This window comes from Brassica napus, chromosome C9 (assembly GCF_020379485.1).
Source record: "Brassica napus cultivar Da-Ae chromosome C9, Da-Ae, whole genome shotgun sequence".
Lineage (NCBI taxonomy): Eukaryota > Viridiplantae > Streptophyta > Magnoliopsida > Brassicales > Brassicaceae > Brassica > Brassica napus.
In genome coordinates, this window is record NC_063452.1 from 52930898 (window position 1) to 52957532 (window position 26635).

At 41.5% G+C, this 26635-nt stretch overlaps 4 protein-coding genes across 5 annotated transcripts; 1 reads left to right on the top strand and 3 right to left on the bottom strand.

Moving 5' to 3' along the window:
* Positions 1-426: 426 nt before the first annotated feature.
* Positions 427-919, bottom strand: BNAC05G37860D. The gene has a single exon (XM_013879506.3). The coding sequence runs from the start codon at positions 917-919 to the stop codon at positions 677-679; it is 243 nt and encodes an 80-aa protein (XP_013734960.1). The 3' UTR covers positions 427-676.
* Positions 427-3820, bottom strand: BNAC05G37850D (NDR1/HIN1-like protein 12). 2 transcript variants are annotated; one of them, XM_022710048.2, is made up of 4 exons: positions 3420-3820; positions 2711-3074; positions 1448-2501; positions 427-949 (listed from the first exon to the last, which is right to left on the bottom strand). In XM_022710048.2, exons 1-2 carry the CDS (start codon positions 3723-3725, stop codon positions 2757-2759), a joined length of 624 nt encoding a protein of 207 aa, XP_022565769.1. In that variant the 5' UTR covers positions 3726-3820; the 3' UTR covers positions 427-949; positions 1448-2501; positions 2711-2756. The 2 variants fall into 2 exon arrangements, with proteins under 2 accessions (XP_022565769.1, XP_022565768.1); XM_022710047.2 differs by having other exon boundaries at positions 1448-2485; positions 3420-3815.
* A 7251-nt stretch (positions 3821-11071) lies between these two features.
* On the bottom strand, positions 11072-11919 carry LOC106443697. Its single transcript, XM_013885241.3, has one exon. The coding sequence runs from the start codon at positions 11765-11767 to the stop codon at positions 11087-11089; it is 681 nt and encodes a 226-aa protein (XP_013740695.1). The 5' UTR covers positions 11768-11919; the 3' UTR covers positions 11072-11086.
* Positions 11920-15652: 3733 nt separating this feature from the next.
* LOC106441944 lies at positions 15653-17195 on the top strand. The gene is made up of 3 exons (XM_013883690.1): positions 15653-16126; positions 16221-16478; positions 16593-17195. Exons 1-3 carry the CDS (start codon positions 15653-15655, stop codon positions 17193-17195), a joined length of 1335 nt encoding a protein of 444 aa, XP_013739144.1.
* The last annotated feature ends 9440 nt before the right edge of the window (positions 17196-26635 follow it).

Consider the following 26635-nt stretch of genomic DNA (forward strand, 5'->3'; position numbering starts at 1 on the left):
TAACCTAAAACTAATTGGTGATAAATAAAATGGTTCATCTATCTTATATATTACTTAAAATCTCTTCCAATTACCGATTTGATACACTTTGTGTCTAATAGAGCCGACATCTAATATAAATGAAAGTCACAATGTGACTAGTACTATAGAATAATTGGTTCAATATTTATGCATTGATGGTTTAATCAGCATACCAAAATGTTTGATTTTTATTGATTATATTGAATTAAAGATTCCAAACCGTTTAAGCCCCCATGGAACTGGTTAAACCTCTCTCTAGTTTGAATTGATCTCAATTTTGTCGACTAAATTTAGTTTAAACTATAAAAGTGATAGGTTGTTTTTAGCAAAAAAAAAAAAAGGTGATAGTTGACCCAGTAACGGAGCAGATGAACACTAATGATATGTTGACCCAGAAAGAAACCATTACAGAAAACAGAAAACTATTTATGTTTTGAGTTTTGAGATAAAATCCAAATTAAATCCACCAGCTCATACAACTTTTGGCAATGTTAAGACAACTGAATAGAAAACATTTGTTTATCTGAATGCAGACACTTGTATCCCATTTAAACACACAAGCTCAAGTGTAAAGTAATCAAAAGAGACGCTAAGACTTTGAAAAAGCTTGAGCTGTTAAAAAAAAAAAGAAAGAAACGCAGCCACCATTTTTGTTTTACTTGAACAAATGGGCAAGATCAGGGTCATCCAAATCAACATCAAGCGATCCATTCAACCGCATGAACTCGATGTAGCTATCAGGAGGAGTGATGGCACGAGTGTTCTTCGGTTTGAATCCCTGAACTCTCTGTAGATCTCTTGCAAGCCAACGCATAAAAGCCCTGTCTACTGGAGGTACAACCTTCAAGTGGATCTCTTCGCGTTCTTCTTTCACAGTTGTTGTAGCTTTGTTCCCCATCTTTAAAACCACGAATAAAAACACCTTGGCCTATATAGAGTATTGTCACACAACCTTTTAGCGGGATGCAATTTAGGGTGGTTTAATAACACAACAATCTATAATCTCTCCATCACCTAAAGGAAACATTCACACAGCATTGAAATTCTTCATAAGCTAGATAAGTAGTAACATTTAGGAGCATCAACCCCTTATATCAAATTATACACATCAATGGAATTGTCATATTCTGCATCCATTTTACAACGAAATCAGCATCATCACGAGCTATCTTGTTTTTGAAAAAGCATATGAATTTCAAGTAAATTGCATTGAATAAGAATAAGATCGCATAGTATGAGTGATCCACAAGTTCAAGACAGCTCTTTAATTTCTGTTACTATGTACGGAAAACAAGGTGGTCCTAAACAATCCAATCAGCGATAATTTAAAACCTAGCCAGCAAAATTAGTCGTAGCTGGATCAAAGAACCGGGAATCTCAAATAACAGGAGGTATGTAAGCAAGACAGAAAATTTCGGCAGTTTACCTTTCAATCAGAGAGAACATCCAGAAATCGATAGTGGAAGTCACTGGAAGTTGAAGAATTTCGGACCAGACACAGTGCTTGTCGTCTCTGGTCCACTAGCTCTAATCCAGAGAACAGAAGTAACCCAGACGGCATCTTATCAAATATTGCGTTAACATGTATGGGCTTTATGTTGGTTTCTTGGTAAGGCCCAACTTATTAACAGCCCATTAAATCGCACGTTTTAACATTTTTTCTTGTTGCCTTTTTTTTTTTTTTGCCTTATATTTTGGTTTGACATTGACAATGTGGCTGGCCACAGGTGTATGCGTTGGTTCATTGGTTGGTTACTTACAAACGTCATTAAATCAACAGCGGCACGCGGCAAGTAAGAAGTTTGTTGAGGAGCTAAAGTTATCGAATTTCTTTTTGCGTTAAGAATCTTCTGTAAACTAAACTTCTAAAAAGCGTGTCAACTTTTAAAAATTTCACACAAAAGAAAAAAATGTAACTAAAAGGGAGAAACAAGTAAGGAGTATTGTGCTTCACGCTACGTATACCGTAAGGGCGTGCAAATGTCACTAACATGAAGATGATTCCACACCTCACATGTGAGTATGTGACAGTGACTATATGAGTCTCTTGTGTATCTCACCACCAACAACATATACACAACAATTGATCCAAAACAACAACAAACAGTGGAAGAAGATACTTAATTTTAGTACAATGTAAACTCTCCATGGTTTTGTTTTCCATGAAACATGATCCACAAAGAAACCTTTGGTACAATACCTTTTTAGTTTTTACTAATCCACTACAATTATCTATACACTAGAGATAAATATAGCTACTATTCTTTCTTTCTTTTTCTGAAAAAGGGCTATAGCGACTATTCTTCATGAGCTTTAGATTACTATTTTAACTAAATTTTCAACTTTTTCATTCCACAAATTATATCCAGTAGCTACATAGTCGTTTTCATGTGCCTCTTATATCCAACTAGAAAATAAAACCACCCTTGTAAGCTTTGCCTAATCCTGGCATTTCTTGTGCAGGCTGCAGAGTCAAGCACCTAGTTAATGATAATATTCATGTGATCGATTTTTTTAATATTTTTGTCAACAATATATATTATGAATATTGTAAAACCGGGTGATAAATTTGACGTGGGTATATAATTTGAAAGCATATCTTTTAAATTATCAAAATTTACCTAAAGAAAAAGAATCATTTCTTGAACAATCTTAAAAGAATAATTAACAGCAAAGCGCTCGAACATACCTTTATCTCCTTTATTCGTCTAAAAAAAATATTCGTCTTCTTTTTATCATACGTCAACAGCACATTGCTGAGCAAGCTGGTCCTTGATCGCAGGACCGGCGCCGACTACCTGGCCGGAGAAGGGAATGAACGCCGGACAGTTAACGAGGAGCCGATAACATCCAGATACCCACGAGCTTACTTTCCACTTAACGCAACCGTCGATCTTGATGTTTAGAAGCACCATCCCGGCGTTTATGTCTTCCTTCAGTGCCGGAGTCAGGTAAGGATCCACTGGCACGGCGGATCCAATCAGAACCGGCGACCACACTGTCACTTCCAGATGGCCTTGATACGTTTCCGGCAGTAGATTCGCCAAGGTCACCTAGTTAATAAAACATAATTTAAGGTGTGTCATGTTTTTTGGATTAACGACAAAATATAATACATTTTGCTGATCCATAAACAGCAGGATCTGGACTTAGACAACTGAAACATTCCCCTATGACACCAAAAATTTAATTTAATCATTTATGTCAATATAAGTTCCTAAATTGTAAAAATGAGTTCAAAAAAAAAAAAAAAAAAAGTTCCTAAATTGTAGAAAAATAATATCAACACTTTTACTAAACTGTGAAATTCGATAAAATCTCATGGTCGGTCCTGATTTTAGCAACGAATATATAGATAATACACACGCAAAATATCGAATTAAAACACAAGAGGTTACCTCTTGGTTGCGGTACGAAGCATAGATGTCGAGGCGGTCGTAGAAAACTCCGATTTTGTCGTTTGGGTTGCGAGAAGAGAGAGTTACTTGGAGATTTGAACTGAGTAAATTAGGCTGTGAGATGTTGAACTCGTAAATGGTAACGTCTTGCAGGACAAAACGCGGTTTGTGCGGGTGAAGTATTGCCCAGACAAAGAAAATCACAACCGCAACCGTAGCGACAAGGCCTATAAATCCGTACACTACGCGTCTCGTTGCCGCCTCCGCATATTTGCGGTACTCGAACTTGCACTCTTTTTCCGTCATTGTAGCGTTTGGTTGCGTTCAACGTTTTGGTTCGAGAGAGAGTTGTTTGTTTGGTGGGTGAAGAGATTGGAATAAGCCGTAATGAAGTTTTGAGGGCTACTTATTATGTGAAATGGAGCCTTTGTGGTTAATGTTAAGGTAAATAAATGTATCGTAATTTTCAATCAATCATTTCCTTGGAAACAATTTATTAAGTAATCCTATGTTTCCATTTGTAACCACATTGTTAAATTGTTGTAAACCTAAAGTTTGGACTCTCTTTTAATATGGTTACTGTTAACTTAGTGAAAAATTCGGAAAAGTTGTTTTTAGTCCATCATCAATTGTCGAAATAATTTACTCACAATTTTGGAGTACCAAATAAACAATTACCATGAGAAAGCCCTTTGGAGATGAGAGACGAATCCTATTTTTGCAGCGACATATCGTTTCTCTTTATTTTGGCAAGGAATTGAGAAACAGATGATCTGATGTATCATATAAGATATATGCTTTGACAAAAATTGTTTTCTTTAGCAATATTTATAGCTAAATGATCATAATTTCATATTTACATTCATTATAGATCGCATAACAATATATGCTTTCCTCTTTTAACTATGATCAATAAAAGGTATACTTTATATGTTCAACTACATTTTTATAATTTGTTTGAATGTCATATTATATGTATATATACTACTTTGACATAAAGGTACTATCACATTTTTGTTATTTATTAATTATCCTTAATATGAAAGAAGATAGATGAAATGTTCTTTGGAATGATTTATGGAGGTTTTAGATACGCGGTATAAATGGATAACTTATTCATGGTATAAAGTGAAAGTTGATTAATTCACTGTTAACAAATGACTGCACATGTATTTATCCGATTTAGAGGAAGGATATTAGAGCATGTTTATCCCTGAAGAAACCCATTTCTTAGGTTTTTTTTGTTTAAAAAATTAAAAATTAAAAAGCAAATCAATCGCGGGCCGCCACGAGTCAGTGGGGCCCGCGAACAGTCTAAGAAACTCACTAAAATCGGTTCTTAATTAGTAGTTTTTGTAACCGATCCTTAAGGGTTTTGTGGGGACCCACACACTAAGAACCTCACTAAGAACCCCGGATAAACATGCTCTTAGCCTATTAGGTGTTAGCTAATTACAAGAAGCACTACAAGAAGCACTACAAGAAAACATCGTAATTCTGACGGACATTCTGACGGAAAATGAGATCCTCGGAATATTCCGACGAATTTGCCGATGAAATACCGAGGAAATTATATTCCTCGGAAAACACCGGCGAATATCCGAGGATATATTATAGCCGTTAGAGAGCCGTTGGGTGATTTTAAAAATTCCGAGGAAAGAGCCGTTGCCGTCGGGATTCCGTCGGAATTTCCTCGGTACTGTTGGCAGCATTTCTTTTATAAATACCCGCACCCCCAACCTCTTCATTCACTCCATTTCTTCATCCTCTCACATACTATATTTACACACGAATTTGATTGAAAAAAGCATGTCTTCTTCAAATTATTATCGTTCTTGGATCGATCGACCTCATTTGGATCCGAACACGAGATTGCTTACGGAAGAATACCAACAAGGTATAACCGAATTCATGGGGTTAGTTCAACGACAACCGGAAGCAGAAATGTGTATGTTAAGATGTCTTTGCTCTAATTGTAAAAATAGAAAGATTATTAAAGAGTGGGATGTTTGGACTCATCTATATTTGAATGGGTTTACACGAAGTTACAAAATTTGGTATCATCATGGAGAAACTGATTATGAATATGGTAGTACTAGTGAACCTCAGCCTGCGGTTAGGTTAGAAGAACCAATTAGAATGGATGTAGATTATGGTGTAGGTACTGAGCAGATGGTAAATGATCATTTTAGAGGGGAAGATTTACCCAATGCAGAAGCTATGAGATTTTATGATATGTTGGATGCTGGAAAGCAACCCTTGTACGAAGGTTGCAGAGATGGTCATTCAGCTTTATCATCTGCAACAAGACTGATGGACATTAAAACAAATTATAATTTGGCTGAAGACTGTGTGGATGCGATTGCTGATTTTGTTAAAGGTATTCTACCTGAGGATAAGGTAGCTCCTGGTTCATACTACGAGGTTCAGAAACTGGTAGCTGGTCTTGGTTTATCGTATCAGGTAATAGATGTATGCATCGATAACTGCATGATTTATTGTAGGGCGGATGAACAGCGGGTTACATGCAAATTTTGTGGAAAGGCTCGTTATAAAGATACGAGTGGAAGAGTTCCAGTGCCATTTAAAAGGATGTGGTATTTGCCTTTGACGGAAAGGTTGCAGAGGTTGTATCAGTCTGAACGCACAGCGCAACCAATGAGATGGCATGCAGAGCATTCAACAAATGGTGAGATTAGACATCCTTCAGATGCAAAAGCGTGGAAGCATTTCCAATCAAAATATCCCGACTTTGCGTATGAGAGAAGAAATGTCTACCTTGGATTATGTAATGATGGTTTCAGCCCGTTTGGCAAGAGTGGAAGACAGTATTCTCTATGGCCAGTCATTCTTACACCATACAACTTACCGCCAAACTTGTGCCTGCGACGAGAGTTTTTGTTTCTCTCCATTCTCGTTCCCGGACCAGAGCATCCTAAGAGATCACTTGATGTGTTTCTTCAGCCATTAATATATGAGTTGCAACAACTATGGGCTTAAGGTGCTGAAACATACGATGTTTCATGTAAACAAAAACTTTCAAATGCGGACAGTACTTATGTGGACAATAAGTGATTTTCCAGCATATGCTATGTTATCTGGATGGACAACGCATGGAAGGCTATCATGTCCATATTTTCAAGATAACACTGATGATTTCCAACTAAAACACGAAACGAAAACGTGTTGGTTTGACTGTCACAGGAGATTCCTACCACCTGATCATCCATATCGTAGGAGTAGGAATTTGTTTACGAAGAACAAGAGGGTGTTTGACAGTCCACCTCTGGAAATTTGTGGGGCAGATTTGTCGACACAACTAAGAGATTTTTGTGCAGAAAGGACGCAAGACCAAGGTGGACATGTGCATTATCCGGTAGATGCTGTTGGAAAACTACATAACTGGCACAAAAAGAGTATTTTCTGGGATCTGCCATACTGGAAGGATCATCTGCTGAGGCATAATTTAGATGTCATGCATATTGAGAAGAATTTTTTTGACAATCTCATGAACACGATCTTTAATGTTCAAGGTAAAACAAAGGATAATTTGAAGTCAAGACTGGATTTAATCGATATATGTGCTCGTTCAAAATTTCATGTTGATGAGAATGGTAGGGCTCCTTTTCCTATATACCGACTTGATGCAGAGGGAAAAGATGCGTTCTTTGATTGGATTTCAAACGATGTGGAATTTCCAGACGGTTACGCATCTAATTTGCATAACTGTGTCGACAGAAAGGAAGGAAAGTTTATCGGCTTGAAGAGTCACGATTGCCATGTAATGATGCAGCGCCTCCTTCCGTTTGCCTTCAAGGAACTATTACCACGGAATGTTCATGAAGCAATTGCAGGGATTAGTGCTTTCTTCCGCAATTTATGCACGAGATCATTGACTCTTGAAGGTATTGAAAATTTGAAGACTAACATAGCCGTGATTCAGTGCAACCTTGAGAAGATATTTTCTCCATCATTTTTTGATGTTATGGAGCATCTTGTTATTCACCTGGCAAGAGAATTGGAACTTGGTGGTCCTGTGCAGTATAGATGGATGTATTTGTATGAGCGGTATATGTACCATTTGAAGAAGATGGTGAAAAATTATAGTAGGGTGAAGGTTCTATAATCGCACAGATGATTAATTCAGAAACTTCAAACTTTGCCGAGTTCTACTTTCCAGCAGAAGTGCAGACCAAAAACAGAAGACCTGCTCGGCATGATGATAGAGGCGAACGGGCAACATATCCTGTTACGGTTCCAGACATCTTCACAGATGTTGGATGACTTAGCGGAAAACCAAAGGACCGTCGACTTATTGTCGGGATTCGTCCAGCCACTCTCGGGGTTCGTCCAACCACTCTCGGGGGTCGAGCAGCCACTGTCGGGATTCTTCATTTCCCGCTCCAGTTTTTGCTCCCGCTGCTGCACCCCCTCCCGTTGCTGCACCCCCTCCCACTGCTGCACCCCCTCCCGCTCCTCCAGTCGTTCCGGGAGTGATGACTGTTGCCCAGTTGGTTCAAGAGCCCGGTCGTGAGCATCTTCCCTATCTCACTTCGTGTCCAAAGGGACGACGTCAAACATGGTAATTAAAAGTCTTTTTTTTTTTCCTTTCATTAAAATTTGATTCATTATTAATAATTTGTTTCTTATATTAGGTTCAACCGATCCGGGAACGAGATCAGCGCATGGATCAACAATATGATGTACTCGAACCTCAGCAAGGGATATCCGACTTTCATTCACTTCTCTGCCGAGGACCAGGAGATGTGGTTTCGTCAGTTTGCGGTAAGTAATCTAATTTTTTTACTTATATTTTTAATCTTTAATATAAAATTTCTACAAATTGTGTTTTTTTTTCCAGCAAGAGTTCACCTGGAATCCCGATCACACGAACTTTATCCGTGACGCTTTCGTCCATAAAGTTATGGAAAACTATGTGAAGCAGATCTACGAGTGGAAGCAGAAGTGGCTCATCAACCAGGTTTTTTTTAATTTATTAAACAATTTTTTTGAATTTATTAAACTATTTTTGGATTTAGTAAACTATTTTATATATTTTTTTTATTAAAAGGTCCCGAAGTCGACCAACAACACTGTCTGGGAGGAGTTGTGTGTGCATTGGGATAAGGACGAGACGAAAGCTACCTCCGTGACCAACTCCGCCAACCGCAAGAGCGATCGTGGCGGGAAGGGCATGTACAAGCACAATTTGGGTGCCCAGACTATTGCCACTCTGGGAGATCGCTTGGTAAGTTCAATCTCTTTTTTTTTAATTATTTAAGTATTTTTATTTTATTTTTTATGCATTTCTTCTAATTTCAAATGTTTGTTTAACTTTTGTTTTTTTCAAGGCGGATGAAAATGATGGCGAGCCGATTGATGATTTCGTCCTAATGAAGACGGCGCATACCAACAAGCACACCGGGGAGATTGATGAAGGTGTTGTGAGGGATGTGCTCAGCCTGATCGAAACTCAGAAGGAAGTTGAAGAGACCCGTCTATCTCAGCTTCAAACCGACCTGGACGCCACTTCGACGGCTTCGACCAACTTGTCCTGGATTCGAATCAACGAATTCGTTGAATCGGTATGTTCTTTATAAAAAAGTTCAATTCATTTATTTCTTTATTTTCATTTTATCATCTTTTCTATTATTTAAATTTGTTTATTTTCTATTTCAGTCGGTTCCAAAGAAGAAAGGATGTTTGGTCGGTTTGGGTCGTCAAGCTCGGTCGGTTCCTCCTTCTGCACCACAGCCCTATGTTGATCCAGAAGTGCTTATGGACCAGTTGAATGACAAAGATGACCGCGTAGCTGCGTTGGAGGAAAATATGGCGGATCAAGAGGCGGGATGGGAGGCAACGAGGAAGCAGAACGAGCAAACGATGGAGATGATGAAGATGATGTATCCGAACGACCAGTTCCCGTAGTTTCTTTCTTTTTTTTTTTCAAAAACTCTGAATGTTTTATTTTGGTATGTACAACTTTGAATATTATCTAATATGTTTTGTATTTTAATTTTAATTTTATATTTTTGAATTTCAATTAAAAAAAATAAAATTTTAATTTAAAAAAAAAAAATATTTTTGGGAATATTTCGAGGAAGTGTATCCCTCGGGATATTCCGGCGACAACTTCCTTGGAATATTCCGAGGGCATATCTCCTCGGAATATCCCGACGGATACACTTCCTCGGAATATTCCGACGACAAAGGTTTCTCGGAATATTCCGACGGCCGAGGTTCGTCGGAATATTCCGATACCTCTTTTCTCTCGGAATGTTTCCGAGGACCGTTCCATCGGAAATATCCGAGGAGATACCGACGAACAGTCCTAGGAAATGTTTTTTCGGAATGTCCTCGGAATCTTTAATTCTCGGTATTCCCTCGGAATTTTCCGAGGAAATTCAGGTTCATATCCATTCCTTATCAATCCGGTTGAGTGTTCGTTCCTTAGGGTTCTTCAAGTGGTATCAGAGCCACTCAACCTGTACTTGTCTATTCATTTTCTCATCTTTCCATCTTCTTCATCCATCTTCTACCTTTCATCTTCTTTTCTTTATAAAAAAAAATTTTACGGAAAGCCAAGAGATCATCCCATCTGAAGCTAAAGAAAGACAAATTTGAGGGAAAATCTTTTTAAAGGAGAGAATGATGCGCCCCGAATCAGCAGCAGAATCAAATCAAGAAGGTTTGGCTTATGGGTTTACGATTAAACGAGATGGGCTTGAAGTATATTGCAAATGTGTTTATAAACATGTATCCGCCCAAAGAAAGAAAGGCCCAACAAGAAATTATAAGTGATGGTCTTATAATATATCAATCTGACGGCAATTGAGAGACCGTCGACCGTGTGGAAGCACGAGACCAGCCGAAAGAGTCTTACGTCTACAATCCTTCAATTTCAATCAAGTCAAGACATTTATGATTTTGGTCAAATCAAAGTCTTTGGTCAAGTCTTGTTTTCATAAGTTGCTAATTTCTATGTTTGACTAGTCTTTTGTATTCAAACATTTTGTATGCTTTGCCTATTATATAAAGGTCATTTGATCAATGAAATAAAATAAGCGTTGATTATTATTTTCGGAACCTTGAGATGGATTCTCACTTCTCGTTTTTTGGTGTGGTTAGCTCCAAGTAAACACCTCTTTCTCGTTGGACTTGTGCGTCATATCAAGCAACGGATCGAGATTGCTTCTTTGTTGGACCGGTGCTCCACATCCGGCAACAAATTGGCTTCGGGAATATCAGCAGCCTTCCGCATCTGCTGTGCGATCCTTCGATCCACCATTTCTTCCTTTGTTGGACTTGTGCGTCATATCAAGCAACAATCGAAGCTCGGTAGTATCAAGAGACTCTCCGCCCCTCTTGTGTCACCATTCAATCCACCAGTTCTCTCTTTTGGCGAGTTCATATCCTCTTAGTCCGGCTGAGTGATCATTTCCTAATCTAGGACGCATCACGACCTTTTGGAGACCGTAGCCCGCGCGGGCCTGACCCGCCATGATCCGCAAGGAGATGAGCCCGCTGCGGTACGGGACATGATGAGACGGATCAACCAGTTTGACATCTCTACTCAAATACAAATAAAAATATAGAATAACATAAAGTCAATAACTTGTAGATAGAGATCAAAGATTCATGATCGCGGAGGATTAAGAGTTTAAGATCTAAACATGAATATTCAAGTTATCTTCGAATACATAGTCACACCGTTTCATATTTCCTAGTAACGATCCAATTACATTTCCCGCAGGATCCGCCGTGAATTTCACCGGTAGATCGCCGCACAACACCATCAAGAAACCATCAGAGTCCACTCCGGCAACAATCTCCACTCGATAACCCCTAACCACATCGCCAATAATTCCCGGCGTTACAACCCTTTTGAAATCGACACTTATGACTGGTCCATCCGTTTTGTCGGAGGTAACAACCTGACCGAAACCATCCACCGACGGAGATGTCTCGGACACAACCTCTTCTCCACGAAGGAGACGAGGCTTGATTGTATGGAAAGAGATTTTGCAGCCGGTGACCGGACTCATCGCAACCAAACCGACTCTCCAGTCAGCGGTTGAGATGTTTGCGGTTACGTTTGTATTTGAGACGGAGACAGAGTGGGCAAAGAGCTCCAAGTAGCAACCACCTTCGCCTAATAATTTTCCTGACAAAGAGAGAAAGACAAGGACGAATACAATACTCCAACATGAGTAGCAACCACAGTAACAAACTGGAGTAATCTCAAGGGGCGGATAATATGCGCGGCGGTATGCGGTGGTGGATGCTTGCCGGCGACATTGACAATGTTGGAGAGTGAGGCCACACGAGGTACACTGAGGAATTGCCATTTTGATTTTGAAGCTCTAAGAAAAGATTAACTTAGTTAAGGTTTTCCTCAATAAATGAAATGTTCTTTTTATAAATATTTTCAGTGTCGCAAGATTTCTTTTGTTGAGAAAAAGTCCGCACGATAATCTAAGCTGTTAAGAGATAATGATTATCCATCCTTCTTACACGTGGAATATATTTGTCCATCAATGGAATGTCATTGTCATTCTTCCATGATATGTGTCCCAAAATTTCTTACTATAAATACTTTTTTCCCCTCTCTCTTTTGTAAGATCAGAAAATGTAAGACAACATGGGAAATAAAAGGCTTATATTTCCTTTTACGTTTCTTCTCTATACACCAAAAGAATAATACAATAATAAGAAAGTCACAATCACATCAAGCTCTCTCTCTTGTTTTATTAATTTTACGACACGTTATCAGCACGACGTTCTGACCAACTGATGTTTATCAATCCGAAAGTTCTTAAACAAACCGAGGTAATGTTAAAATTTATGTATTTCAATATACTTAATTTATTTAAATTTTATTATTATTTCGGAGTGATAGGCTGGACTTTCTCCGTTTATTTTTCGGGATGATAGGCTTTGCCTTCCCCGACTGATCGTTATAGTAGGCTATGCCTTCACGATCAGAGAAACACATGGTAGGCGTTGCTTCCGTGAATAAAAAATAAAAATAAAGGTCAAAAATGGTAGACAAAGTCTCCTCGGACCTTGAAATAAGTAAAAGTCAAAATGGTAGATCATGTCTCCTCGGACTTTGAAAAATGATCAATATGGTAGTCTAAGACTCCTCAGATCATGTGGTAGGCTAAGCCTCCAATTTTATTTATGCTCTTTAAATTTCTGCAATTTAAATTTATATCTTTAGTTTCTGCATTTAAATTATGCATTTCAATTTCCGTCTTTATATATTATTATTCTATGAATTCGGTTATCATATCAAATTTGACAAAGCTCAAAATAAATGCCCATGATATTACGGGAAATAGTTATATAACATGGGCAGTGGGTGCAAAGATGCACCTCAGAGAAAATGAGCTTTGAGAAATCATCGATAAGTTGAAACTATATCGGATAAGAAAAAGATAAAGCCATGATAATTTACACCACTTTAATGATGGTTTATAAGATGAGGTGTATCATGAGAAAGATCTAGAAGATCTTTGAATAATCAAATCCTTGAAAGAAAGGATTCACCAAATTGTTGGAGTTGATGTAAATCTTCCGTGAGAATTGAAAAGAAAAGAAACTTGTGGGAACCGAAATTCACACCGTCGATTATAATAAATAATAATGGAGGAAAACCGAGTGAACCCATTTTTCCTTGAAGGTCCGAATTCTCTGCGTAATCACTTTAGAACGATAAAAAGATAGATAATCGCTCAGAGGCGTTTTATTGAATAGTATGAATACAAGATTTTGTCCGAGAGGAGTAGAGATATACTAACTATCGGAACAACAGGACAAGAGGCGGCCAAGACGTCCTAAGCCTTGCCGTGCTAGTCTAACCACCTAAGCCATAAGTTCTCTAAGCTAGCAGGAGTTCTCTAAGTCTAAATTCTCGGATACTTTTTCTTCTGCTCCTGCTCTCCTTATATAGTCGCTCTAGGTCGGTGGCCCATCCTTCGCCTTCGGGCCCAAGTCTATCTCTTTCGGGCATATTCCATTTTTCGTCGATCTTGATAGTTATCTTCGAATCTTTACATTTATCGTATTTCTGCGAGTTAGGACAAACCGTCATAACTTTTATGGGCTCGAATCCCTTCTGAGAGCGTAGATGGGACTCTAGACCAGTCTGGATTCTTGCGGACCGTTCTTAGGCCTTTTGGTGTTTATACAATTTCTCGGTTTTGGTCATAAACCTTCGAGAATAACTTTAATCAAAACAAAACGAGAAGTATATGGTCCCGAAGGTCGGATATCACAGCTATACGGAAGATACGGGAGTCGAAGTAAGTCAGACATGCCGGATCAGGTCAAGCTCGCCGGGCGAGCCGACTCGCGTGACGACCGAACTCGCCGGAGAACACAACCACCCGTTGGTTCAGCTCGATGAGAACGCCCCTGAACGAGACTCGGAAGTCTTCTGGCAATCTCAAAGGGCCGGAGCCCTAGAAGGGAAGCGCGAACCGGTAATTTCGATCTGCCTCTACGAATCCTCTCCGGAACGATGCATCGAGATTGAAACCAACCTCCGCGAGCCACTAAAGACAAAGCTCATCGCCTGTCTAAAAAAGAACCTCAATGCGTTCGCTTGGGCCGCGAAAGACATGCCAGGGATCGATATCGGCATAACGTGTCATGAGCTTAACATCGATCCGACTTACAGACCTGTCAAATAAAAAAGGCGGAAGCTAGGACCGGAGCGTGGCACCGCGGTAAATGAGGAAGTCGGAAGAATCCTGAAGGTCAGATCAATAACAGAAGTTAGGTATCCAGACTGGCTCGCTAACCCGGTCGTGGTCAAAAAGAAAAATGGTAAATGGCGAGTATGCGTCGATTTCACCGATCTCAACAAGGCCTGTCCAATGGATTGCTTCCCACTCCCGCACATCGACCAACTGGTCGAAGCAACAGCAGGGAACAAACTCTTATCATTTATGGATGCCTTCTCCGGGTACAATCAGATCATGATGAATCCCGACGATCGTGAGAAAACTGCGTTCATCACCGATCGGGGAACATATTGCTACAAAGTAATGCCTTTCGGTCTCAAGAATGCAAGTGCCACTTACCAGCGACTTGTCAATCGAATTTTCTGCGAACAGCTCGGCAAGACTATGGAGGTATACATCAATGACATGCTCGTAAAGTCTCTTGACGAGCACGACCACGTCTCCCATTTGGAGGAGTGCTTTGCAAGACTTAACGCCCACAACATGAAACTGAACTCTGCAAAGTGTAGATTCGCGGTGGCATCAGGAGAATTTCTCGGGTACCTAGTCACGGGTCGTGGGATCGAAGCCAATCCTAAGCAGATAAACGCGTTAATAGATATGGTCTCGCCAAAGACGAAATGGGAAGTCCAAAGGCTAACCGGAAGAGTCGCGGCCTTGAACCGTTTCATCTCGCGCTCGACGGATAAGTGTCTTCTTTTCTACGACACACTGAAAGGGAATAAGAAGTTCGAATGGTCGGAGGAATGTGAGAAAGCTTTCCAACAGCTAAAACGTTACCTGGCCACTCCTCCCGTCCTCGCAAAACCAGTGTAGGGAGAACCCTTGTTCCTGTACATCGCAGTCTCCACAACAGCGGTAAGCGGCATTTTGATTAGAGAGGAACGCGGTGAGCAAAAACCAATCTTCTACATAAGCAAAACGTTACTGGACGCTGAGACCCGGTATCCCCTGATGGAGAAACTAGCATTCGCAGTTGTGACATCGGCAAGGAAACTCCGGCCGTACTTTTTGTTGCATACCATAATAATCCTCACCACCTTCCCCCTGCGAACGATCTTGCACAGTCCGAGTCAGTCAGGACGACTCGCAAAATGGGCAATCGAACTAAGCGAGTACGACGTTGAGTACCGCCCAAGAACCTGCGCAAAATCTCAAGTGCTAGCGGACTTCTTGGTAGAATTGCCCACGAGGGATATGACAAACACGAAACCGAACTCAACCTGGATCCTTCACGTCGACGGATCATCGTCCAAACAAGGATCCGAGATCAGAATCCGGCTCACGTCTCCGACCGGCGAAGTCTTGGAACAGTCGTTTCGATTGGAATTCCATGCGGCTAACAACGAGGCCGAATATGAAGCACTCGTCGCTGGATTACGATTAGCCCATGGGCTTAAGATCCGCAATATTCACGCTTACTGTGACTCTCAGTTAGTCGCAAATTAGTACAGCGGAGAATACGAAGCGAGGGACGAAAGAATGGATGCATATCTAAAACTCATCCAAGACATCACCCTAGACTTCAACCACTTCGCCCTCACTAGGATTCCTCACTCGAAAAACACTCAGGCGGATGCCTTGGCCGCACTCGCATCAAGTTCGGATTCTGGACTAAGACGAGTAATCCCCGACGAGTTCATCGAACACCCAAGCATCGGACCACTAGTGGTCGCCAATCTGATTCGAGCACAAATCGAAAATGCGGAGGAAGTCAAATACCCACCAGAAGAAAACGTGGATCAGTCGGAATACGGCTGCGACAGCCCATGGCTAGAGCCAATCCGAGCATACATAATCAAAGGAACGCTTCCCACTGAGAATTGGGCGGCCCGCAAAATCAAGACCCAGGCCGCGCGATATGTAACGGTAGAAGGAGAAATCTACAAATGGAGATTCTCCGGCCCACTCATGACCTGCGCCGAAGGCGAAAAAGCAAGAAGAGTAATGGAGGAGGTTCATTCCGGATCATGTGGGAACCAGTCCGGCGGAAGATCTCTCGCCCTAAAAATAAAACGCCATGGTTATTACTGGCCAACTATGATCAAAGACTGCGAGAAGTTCGCACGGAAGTGCGAAAAATGCCAAAGGCACGCGCCGACAATCCATCAACCCGCAGAAGTCCTCTCGTCCATCTCGTCTCCGTATCCCTTCATGTGATGGTCCATGGATATCGCCGAAGCAGAAATGCTTCCTCCTGGTCCTCACAGATTTCTTCTCAAAGTGGGTAGAGGCAGATTCCTACGCAAGTATCAAAGACGTACTAGTCGAGAACTTCGTATGGAAGAACATCATCACCAGACATGGGGTCCCTTACGAAATTGTGACAGACAACAGATCTCAGTTCATCTCTACCCGATTCGAAGCATTCTGCGAGAAGTGGAAGATACGACTGACCAAGTCAACTCCCAGATATCCGCAGTGCAATGGCCAGGCAGAGACCATCAACAAAACAGTCCTCGACGGGTTAAAAAAGTGCTTAGGAGCCAAAAAGGGGCGATGGGCTGAAGAGCTCGAAGGAGTTCTTTGGTCGCATCGTACGACCCTGAGACGGCCTACGGGTGAAACCCCATTCGCCCTCGTTTACGGAACAGAATGCATGATCCCCGCGGAAGTAGAATTTCCCGGAGTAAGGAGAAGATTCTTCCCCGAACGAGAAGATCTTAACAGCGCGATGTTGCTGGACGAACTTGATCTTATTAACGAGCGGCGAGATCAAGCTCTCATACGAATCCAAAATTACCAGCACGCCGCCGCAAAATACTACAACTCAAACGTTCGCCATCGCAGGTTCAAAGAAGGCGACCTGGTCCTTCGCAAAGTCTTCCAAAACACTGCCGAACGTAACGCAGGAAAACTAGGAGCAAACTGGAAAGGTCCATACAAGGTCATAAAGTCCGACCAGGATCATACAAAATCACAAACATGCAGGAAGTCTAGATCCAAAGAACCTGGAATGCGATGCATCTTAAGAAATACTACCACTAATCGTAAAGTGGATCCAAAGAACTACGAGATGGCTTGATCCCCGAAAAAGGGTATGTTGGGGTCAAAATCGGTCACGACGGAATCAATGTCTGAAAGTCCGTAAAAGTCGGCATGAACATTTTTACGAAAAATAAATCTTAGAAAAAGATCTATTTTACGAAGAATCTTGCGGAGAAAACACATTCACGAAAAATCAGAGAAAGATGCGAACAAGGTTGCCGCGTAGCAACCAGCGCAAAAGCTGGTCGCTACGTAGCGACCGAGCTCTCACCAAACCTCGGACGCTACGTAGCGTGCTCGGTCGCTACGTAGCGTGCTCGGTCGCTACGTAGCATGCTCGGTCGCTACGTAGCGTGCTCGGTCGCTATGTAGCGACCGAGCTCTCCCTGAAGCTCGGTCGTTACGTAGCGACAGAGCTCTCACCGAAGCTCGGTCGCTACGTAGCGACCGAGCTCTCCCCGAAGCTCGGTCGCTACGTAGCGACCGAGCTCTCATTGAAGCTCGGTCGCTACGTAGCGACCGAGAACGTACATGGCTCGGTCGCTATGTAGCGACCGAGCTCTCACCAAAGCTCGCGACCGTGCTTTCTTAAAAATCGATACGACACGAACTTTTTAGACTGAGAACTCTCTACACTTAGAAACTCTGAGGCATTATTCTCGACATGCTCTGTTTCCATGACTGGCACCCGATTACCAGACGAAAGTGCACAAGCAGTTCGATCTCTTGGTTCACTCTTGAACTACGTTCGGCTTGATCCTCGAAAGGGGTACGTAGGCAGCCTTTCATAAGGTTCAGTCCGAAATCAATCAAAAACCTTTTCTGTATTTTCTTCGTCTTTTGTTATCGAGCTGCGAGTCAACTAGGTTTGAGCTTTTAGGCCGCTAGAACTAGGTAACTCGCTGACAGCCTTTGTGGCCAAAGCTTTTATGATCTCTTGTAATGATCGCAAAGCTCTCACGCGGACTCGAAATAAGATCTACTGTTTTCTCTAAACTCGTTTGTTATCTTTTCATGATTTCCGCATATATTTGGTCACTTTCCGTTGGCTCTCGCAGATATCCGGAACCTCTGGGAAATTAGGGTTTTCCTAGTTTCCTAATTTAAACGTAAATCGACAGTGCGAATTTCGGTTCCCACAGTTTGGCACTAGAAGGAGGGGGGGGGGGGTACGGATTACTCTAACTCATAGCCGCAAAACGCTTGATCAAAACAATGTTTGGAAATACGAAAGAGAAAATCGCAGTTCGCAACAACGCTGGTAAGAAAACTCCAGCCGCCACTCCGCCAATGGCCAACGCCTATGCAAACGCCACAGTTCTTGAGAAAATCGAAAACCTTGCTGCGACTTTTCACCACAGGACATGCAATGAAACGATCTCGTGATTTCTCTTTTTAAATATAAAGGGAAACGATAAATCTTATCAAACCCCGTAAGTTTGGCTCATTACAGAACAAAAGAAATCTCAATGCGTAAGGATTTTACCAAAACACGTTTTCCGAAAACATTTCGGAAGGGTAAAAATTGTTCTCCCAAAAACCGCAGAAAACCCCTAGGTTAATCGCGGAAAAAGGAAGCGCAACAAATCGATTACACAGCTCGGTCGCTACGTAGCGACCGAGCAAGCACACGGCTCGGTTGCTACGTAGCGACCGAGCTCAAGCCAACTCTCCACTCGCTATGTAGCAACCTGTCAAGCCTAAAAAGGGTCCTCCTTTGCGTTCTCTTTTGAATCCTCATCGTAACGCTTTTCCTTTCGTCTCAATCAGAGTTTCCGTTGAGATTTTACGATGAAAACAAGTAGGACTCTTCTTGGCTTGCTTCCACTCGCTACGTAGCGACCTGTCAGGCCTCCAGCTCGATACATAGCGACCTGTCAGGCCTAAAAAGGGTCCTCCCTTGTGTTCTCTTTTGAATCCCGATCAAAACACTTTTCGTTTCGTCTCAATCGGATTTTCCGTTGAGATTTTACGGCGAAAACAAGTAAGACTCGTCTAAACTTCTTCGCTTACTCCGACTCGCCCTTACCTCCATCTTTGTGTTCTCCTTCAAATCTCGATTGAAATGTCTCTTGTTTCGTCTCGATTGGAGTTTCCATTGAAACTTTACGATAAAAAAAAAACCCCGCGAAGACTAGTTTTCTCACGTGGATTCAGATTAATCGTATAATACGACAACGGTTAACTTAACACCTTAGGCGCCTAAACTATACGATTACATTGAACCTTTTTGTTGACTTCGTATCAGTCAAGTTCGGAAGATAAATGTCAAGCCTCAAAGGATAAACACCAATATCGAAAAAGGCGAACATACACAAGAAGAGGAAGGGGAAACGAGCAAGCAAAACTGAGAAGAGACAAAACTGCATCTTCGAGAGAACTAAGTTATTTGCGACTTAAAATTTTTGAAATCAGACTTGGAGTTTTCGTAGGAAATTACTAAGAAATAAAAACGCCTTTGAGACTGTCATAGAACTTTAGGGAACGTAAAACCTAGGGGAAAAGTCCAGCGAACTAAGTCTTAGGTGATTTTTCCTGTCTCGATATATTGTCCCATAACTGTTCGTCCAGATCTTGCAAACCGATCTAAACTCTCCGAAAATCGAGAAACGATCGCCACGCATATCAAGCTCGCTTCCTAAGGAGAGAAAAAACTAGAGACATGAACGTCGTCTTAAAACCGGTTCGTTTCTGACAATTCTCTCGGAACAGACATATTCCAAGTCTTCAACCTGGAAACAACCAAATCACAGTCCAAGCGTCATCTTCAAACCGACTCGAACTGTCGATCATTCTATTCTTCGAGAAAAAAAGGACGGAGTAGGTGCGTATACTATACTCGTATACTCCCATACTTCAAAAACATATTCAAACAATCTGATGTCTCATCAAGATCAAGAAAACGCTTTCGACAAGAAATGCTTTCGACAAAGCAAACTCTCGTAGAAATATGCGGAAAAATATTCATACAATGCGATGTCTCGTCAAGATCATCCTAAAAGCAAACGACAATCTGAGATTCGTCTAAACGCTAGGAACTGATCCAAACCATGTTGGAAAAATTCTCAAAGACTATACAGCATCTATCATCGCAATCATTCGTTTAGAAAACCTCTGCCAAACTTCAGAATGAAAGTCGATGATTTACTGAAGTCATAAAGATCTTTTCCGATTTGATAAAACGAGTTTCGTATAAGAATCATTATACGAGAAATCTTCAGGCATCAAAGCATCACTCTCATTTTCCGTTGAACCAACCGACTCATGGAAAAACATCAAAAACATTTGCGACAAAATAAAATCAAGAACAAAAGTAACAGAAAATACAACAAAGAGAACACGTCCTCCCCGCTTGTCGACTAAGTCTATCGCTGTTTAACTGATTCATTCAATAAACCTCCGAAAAAGTTTCACGACTAGATCTCGGTGAAATAACCTTTGGTAAAACTCCATGAGTGACTCAGAGAAACTTTCTCCGAAGAATAAAAACAAAAGCGAAAACGTTTCTCAAAAATCTGCGGAAACATCGTTATTTTGACATCTCCATATGTCGCGTCAATTTAATAAATTCGTAAAAACCGGTCGCCCGTTACTTACGCAAAAATCCTTCGTATAATTAGATCATGTCATACGAAGTAACTTTCGAAAGTAAACGTAACAGGTTTTACGAAAAAGTACTTTCCTTATAGCAAAAAACCAAGCTATATGATCCGACATTGGACGACCAATATAAACTTTACTTCCTCGCACCACGATCTGAAAGGTCTCATTCTTTAGCCCCGCGACTCACTGGCATCCGCTCTCATTCCGCTTGGTCACGTCCGAGCAGGAAATCACCCCGCAACTGACTCCGCACGGGCTCTGTATCGAGATTCTTAGGCTTTATCTCACTCGGAAAACAAAGGAAACAACTTCCATACAAATAAAGGAAACATTATACGAAACTTTCATCGTATAAATTAACCCTAAAGTGGAAAAACGTTTTCTACCACCATGGGCATACTCGGCTTATCAATCTCGATAAACGCCATTCGTCACTCGTCCAATTACGCATTTCCTTCGAAGCCAAACTAGGTTACAGCATCCCCTTTAAGGACGATTCTAACCGACTTGACCTTATTGACAGCACGAAAGTGTCATGGTCTAATCCTTTGGCAACAACGTCCTTGGCTATAAAGCTGAGCACAACCTTCATGCAAAGCCAAAACAATTGAGCAACCACCGCTCCAATAACTTGGCGGCTAAACGGTAATCCGGAATTTGTCTTGAAATGCCAAGTAACGATTACACAAACAATTATCGTACCACCCAAAAACGGGAATCATATGGTAAATTCGTCATAACAAAACTCAGTCCTAACAACCAAACAGTTAATGGAAAGGTTCCATTTGACAAAAATCGACCAAGTTCCATATACTATGATTCACTTTAAGTCCGCTGTGTTTTACTCGTAAAATACGGCATGTAAGGAAAACTCGTAACATAGCTCATATAGCTGTACGGAACATCCTCAAATAGACACGAAAGAAATCTCGGAAGGCCAACACCACACAAAGCACGGTATAGGAGGATGCCTCTTTCCGGGGACAAATTTACGCGACCCCTTGGTCCTAACTCCTCGATCGTAAATCAAATCCAAACAGGAACAACAATTCTGGCTGCGAACATCCGTAGTCAAACCAGAATGTTTCCCAAACGCAGGGCTAAGACTAATCCCTTGCAACATCGCGAAACATCTTCAAGCCCGCGAACATTTCAAGCACGAAACGCGGCATACGAAAGAATAACAAATCTTCAGCATCACGAGACGTCGCAGACGCCTGAAGATTCGTTCTTCGACGAAATTTCCTTCCTCGATAAAAACACTTTCTTGGAAGACCAGACAGTCATACGCACTAACATCTTCTCAAAACATATCCGTCGCGAAGACTCGAAACGGTAATTTTAAGCATTAAGTTTGTTGCTGATCACAACAAACTCTTAACGTCCTAAACAGACTTAGCCATCTCGTAGAGATGACTCTCGTACATCTGACACAAGGATAATAGCACTATAAACGAAACCCAATAGTTTTGGTCAGCACTTCCAGGAGGCTTAAAAATTGTCCTTGGAGAGATGCTCGGTTCCAACCATACAAGTCGTACAAGCCGAGAACCTATCGCGGACTTTAAATCGGTATGGAATCAGGATGAAACTGAAACAGTATACGTAAGTTGAATTAGTCATCGCACCCTCTAAAACCAGGAGTAAACCTAGGTCTTGCCCTAAACCCAGCGCACTGGTCTCTAACATCTCTAGGCATAGTATCAAAAACCTTGATACAAGATCCCAAAATTTGTCTCTTTGCCAATATTCGAGCGTTTTCAGAAATCCCGCAAGTTTACACACTGCGGAAAACTCTCGAAACAGATCACGGATATAGCAGTTCACACAGAGTTAGATTACGAGATGACAACTCGTAGTCTTCCTTCTACACCCATATAAAATGCCATCGGCAAGCAACACGCCTGATAACCTCTATATAAAAAGCAGACCGTAAAGGTCTCGTTGGAAAACTAGTCATACAAACCTTAACTCCAAGATGAACTACGAAAGGCTTGATCCCTTCAACAAGGGTACGTAGGCAGCCGTCATAAGGCGCAGCCCCAATCTTATCGCGTTCTACTTTTAGAAGAGCGAGAAGACCACTTACCACAGACCTTTTCGACCATTAATTCCGCCTAACTCACCTAACTTGCCAAGCCACTCGCTAAAACCTCACGCTAGAAGCTCATGGTTCTAACGAGCTGGGGAGCTAACTGTTGGGGTCAAAATCGGTCACGACGTAATCAATGTCTGAAAGTCCGTAAAAATCGGCATGAACGTTTTTACGAAAAATAAATCTTAGAAAAAGATCTATTTTTACGAAGAATCTTGCGGAGAAAAAACATTCACGAAAAATCGGAGAAAGACGCGAACAAGGTTGCCGCGTAGCAACCAGCGCAAAAGCTGGTCGCTACGTAGCGTGCTCGGTCGCTACGTAGCGTGCTCGGTCGCTACGTAGCGACCGAGCACGTACACGGCTTGGTCGCTATGTAGCAACCGAGCACGTACACGGCTTGGTCGCTATGTAGCAACCGAGCTCTCACCGAAGCTAGGTCGCTACGTAGGGAGAGCTCGGTCGCTACGTAGCGACCGTGCTTTCTTAAAAATTGATACGACACGAATCCATGCATTCTCGTCTACTCGTTAATGCTATCTCCCGAAGACTGTAGCCAACCCATTTCATGTTTCTCGTCATTTGAAGTCATCAATCGAACTTTACGATAAAAACCGGGGAAAGTTCATTTTTATCGAAAGAAGCAGTAATAAACGTTTCGAGTCAAACAACGGCCCAAAGAGACCTAGGACGTGACTTGAAACCCACTTACGATTTCTTAACCAAAAGCCCGTAAACCGTAGGACGGTTTATGCTTGGTTCGCAAGGAAAGATAAATGTCAAGTTTCCGCGGATAAATATGAAGTATTCGAAGATAATTAGAAAAATTGGGGAAAAACGGAATATCTCCATTTTTAAGTTATGACGGCTTAAGGGCAGAAGAGGAAAAAACGTAAACCGACCTAGGAGCCAGTATATAAGGAGTCCTAGGCGAGAGGCACGAGAGAGAACTTTTTAGACTGAGAACTCTCGGCACTTAGAAACTCTGAGGCATTATTCTCGACGTGCTCTGTTTCCATGACTGGCACCCGATTACCAGACGAACGTGCACAAGCAGTTCGATCTCTTGGTTCACTCTTGAACTACGTTCGGCTTGATCCTCGAAAGGGGTACGTAGTCAGCCTTTCATAAGGTTCAGTCCGAAATCAATCAAAAACCTTTTCTGTATTTTGTTCGTCTTTTGTTATCGAGCTGCGAGTCAACTAGGTTTGAGCTTTTAGGCCGCTAGAACTAGGTATCTCGCTGACAGCCTTTGCGGCCAAAGCTTTTATGATCTCTTGTAATGATCGCAACGCTCTCACGCAGACTCGAAATAAGATCTACTGTTTTCTCTAAACTCGTTTGTTATCTTTTCGTGATTTCCGCATATATTTGGTCACTTGCCGTTGGCTCTCGCAGAGATCCGGGACCTCTGGGAAATTAGGGTTTTTCTAGTTTCCTAATTTAAACGTAAATCGACAGTGCGGATTTCGGTTCCCACAGGGTACATAGGCAGCTCGCCCAGCGAGTTCAGCTATCCCCCCATCTTAAAAAAGGGGGGGGGGGAATGGGTACGTATACTCGTATACTCCCACAATTTTCAAAAAGTCGATCTTTTCGAAACTTTTTACGGAAAAAACCCGACACTACAATCGCTAAGCCCACTATCCGACAAAGGGCTAGAACGGCGGTCCAGAACTCGCCCAGAACGCCTAAATCAACCATCACGCTAAAACCAACAAACCCACGAATGCTAATAAAAAAAAAGAAAGCATCCTTGGTAAAAAGCTTGCAAGAAAAACGCGGCTCAAAACAAAAAAGATTAACTTCTGGCACTGTGGGACGTCGCAACACGCTTGAAGTTACGGTCTTTCGAACACTTATGGAAACAACACTCTTGTTTCTAAAATCAACATACCTCTAACGGTAAAATGCCTTTAAAATAGCATCACTTCTTTGTTGCTGATCACAACAAACGAACCCTAACGTCCTAAACAGACACTAGCCACCCTCGAAAGGATAGGCTCTCTTACATCCGACAAGGATACCATAGCGCGCTATACAAGAAAATCCAAAATTTTTGCCAGAACCTCCAAACGGACTTTGGAAGTAGCTCGATTCATGCCAAGAAAAGTCATATAAGCTGATAACACTTTGCGGACTTTATATTGGTACGAATCAGGTAGAAATCGGAAACAGGCAAAACGAAAGCCGACTTGTCATCGCATAGCCTTAGTCCGAAAGTAAACCTAGGTCTTGCCCTAAACCCAGTCTTGCTGGATCCTGACATCTCAAAGGCATAATATCAACATCCCGATATGAGATCCCAAAACTTGTCTCTTCACTTAAGTCTATACGTTTTCACGAGTCCTCGCACAAAGCAAAAGCTGCGCGCTTAACAGACTATGGATATGGTGATCGTCCGGGGGCAAGGAACGAGACGACAACTCACTCCTTCGCCCTCTAACTTCGAAAAACCCGGAGTTCTCTCGATTTATAATAAGCCGAAAAGGTTTTATAGATTGAGCCAAGCATTATACAAAAAGCCCTAACAAGGGCAGAGATTCAAAGCCACCAACGGCCAGTCCCGAAACATGCAAACTGTAGCCTCACAAACAGGCCAAAACAAAAAATAAAAACACTATAAATATGTAGTCCATTTCATCAATAAAATCAGGTCAGTTTTGGTTGTTTATTTTGTTTCTTCTCTGAGTGAGAGAGAGAGTTCTTTAGCTAGTTCATTGGTGTGAACCGGCTTGTTGATTTGGTGGTCAGCCAATTCATCTTTGTGTATTGTTTGGTGGTTAGCCAACACATTCATTCTTTCTTTGGTGGTTAGCCTTAGATCGTGGGTATATCAAGAGTCATTCCGCATCTCTTGATGATCCTTTCAATCCATCTCAGTTCCAGAAGTGCCATTTGCCTTCTCGGATCATATCCAACACCCAGCTAAAGTGATCCTCCCTATCTTAGGGTTCTTCAGTTGGTATCAGAGCCACTTTGGCTGGTTTGTTTTCAATTCATCTTCTCATCTCTCCACGATTTTATTTTCTTATTTCTTGTTGGATCCGGGCTGTTCCTTTACTCCCTTGTGATCGTCAGTTATTAAAAAAAAAAAAGAGAGAAAAAAAAAATCTATCAAAAAAAAAAAGAGTAAAAGTTTTGGCTTGAATCACTTCTGAAGTGAAATCCAGGGGGAGTGGTGGAAGAGAAACCCTGCTGGCTGAAGAGAAACCCAGCCTTAGGACAGTTAAGGCGGATCCATATAAAAATTCTCTTCATCTTTCTTTCTCTTTTCTTTTTTCCCACAAAAGTTTGTTTTGGGTTTTGATTGCTGAATTTTGACTGCCTATCATCCTTTGAACCAGTGGAAAGAACTCTGAGTGATCACCTAAAATCGTGAGCTAAACACTTTGAGAGTGTGAGGATTTTTATTTGCTAACTCTTTTGTTAAGTGTTTTCAGGATGTTTGGACTTCTCAAGAAATCAAAACTACAACAAGACGTTTACTTTCCTTTTAAAACCGTGTTAGAAAAAGAGCAAATGATTTTTGGAAATAAGAACCAGTTTGCTTCTAATGGGTTTGATTTTGTTCAGAAACAAAGAAACCAAAGGAAGAGACAAAACAAGTTCGATGATGATGAGAAGTGGATCAGGAGTGGTGATTGTTCCATCACCAAAGCCAAGAGAAGCAACTGTGATGTGTCTGATCAGAACGAGCTTCAGACTTATGCCAGCTTCAAAAAGATGTTGCATAAGGCGATTCATGTTGTCCGGCAACTCAAAAAGAAGGGAAACAC

What these genes read in the sequence shown, in the direction of transcription:
- BNAC05G37850D (XM_022710048.2), bottom strand. Translation starts at nt 3,725, where the DNA reads ATGACGGAAAAAGAGTGCAAGTTCGAGTACCGCAAATATGCGGAGGCG. An exon ending in CTTCGTACCGCAACCAAGAG is followed by an intron (nt 3,075 to 3,419) that starts GTAACCTCTTGT and finishes TTTATTAACTAG; the next exon opens with GTGACCTTGGCGAATCTACT.
- LOC106441944 (XM_013883690.1), top strand. Translation starts at nt 15,653, where the DNA reads ATGGATGCATATCTAAAACTCATCCAAGACATCACCCTAGACTTCAAC. An exon ending in CAAGAAGAGTAATGGAGGAG is followed by an intron (nt 16,127 to 16,220) that starts GTTCATTCCGGA and finishes CTATGATCAAAG; the next exon opens with ACTGCGAGAAGTTCGCACGG. An exon ending in ACATCATCACCAGACATGGG is followed by an intron (nt 16,479 to 16,592) that starts GTCCCTTACGAA and finishes AGATATCCGCAG; the next exon opens with TGCAATGGCCAGGCAGAGAC.
- LOC106443697 (XM_013885241.3), bottom strand. Translation starts at nt 11,767, where the DNA reads ATGGCAATTCCTCAGTGTACCTCGTGTGGCCTCACTCTCCAACATTGT.
- BNAC05G37860D (XM_013879506.3), bottom strand. Translation starts at nt 919, where the DNA reads ATGGGGAACAAAGCTACAACAACTGTGAAAGAAGAACGCGAAGAGATC.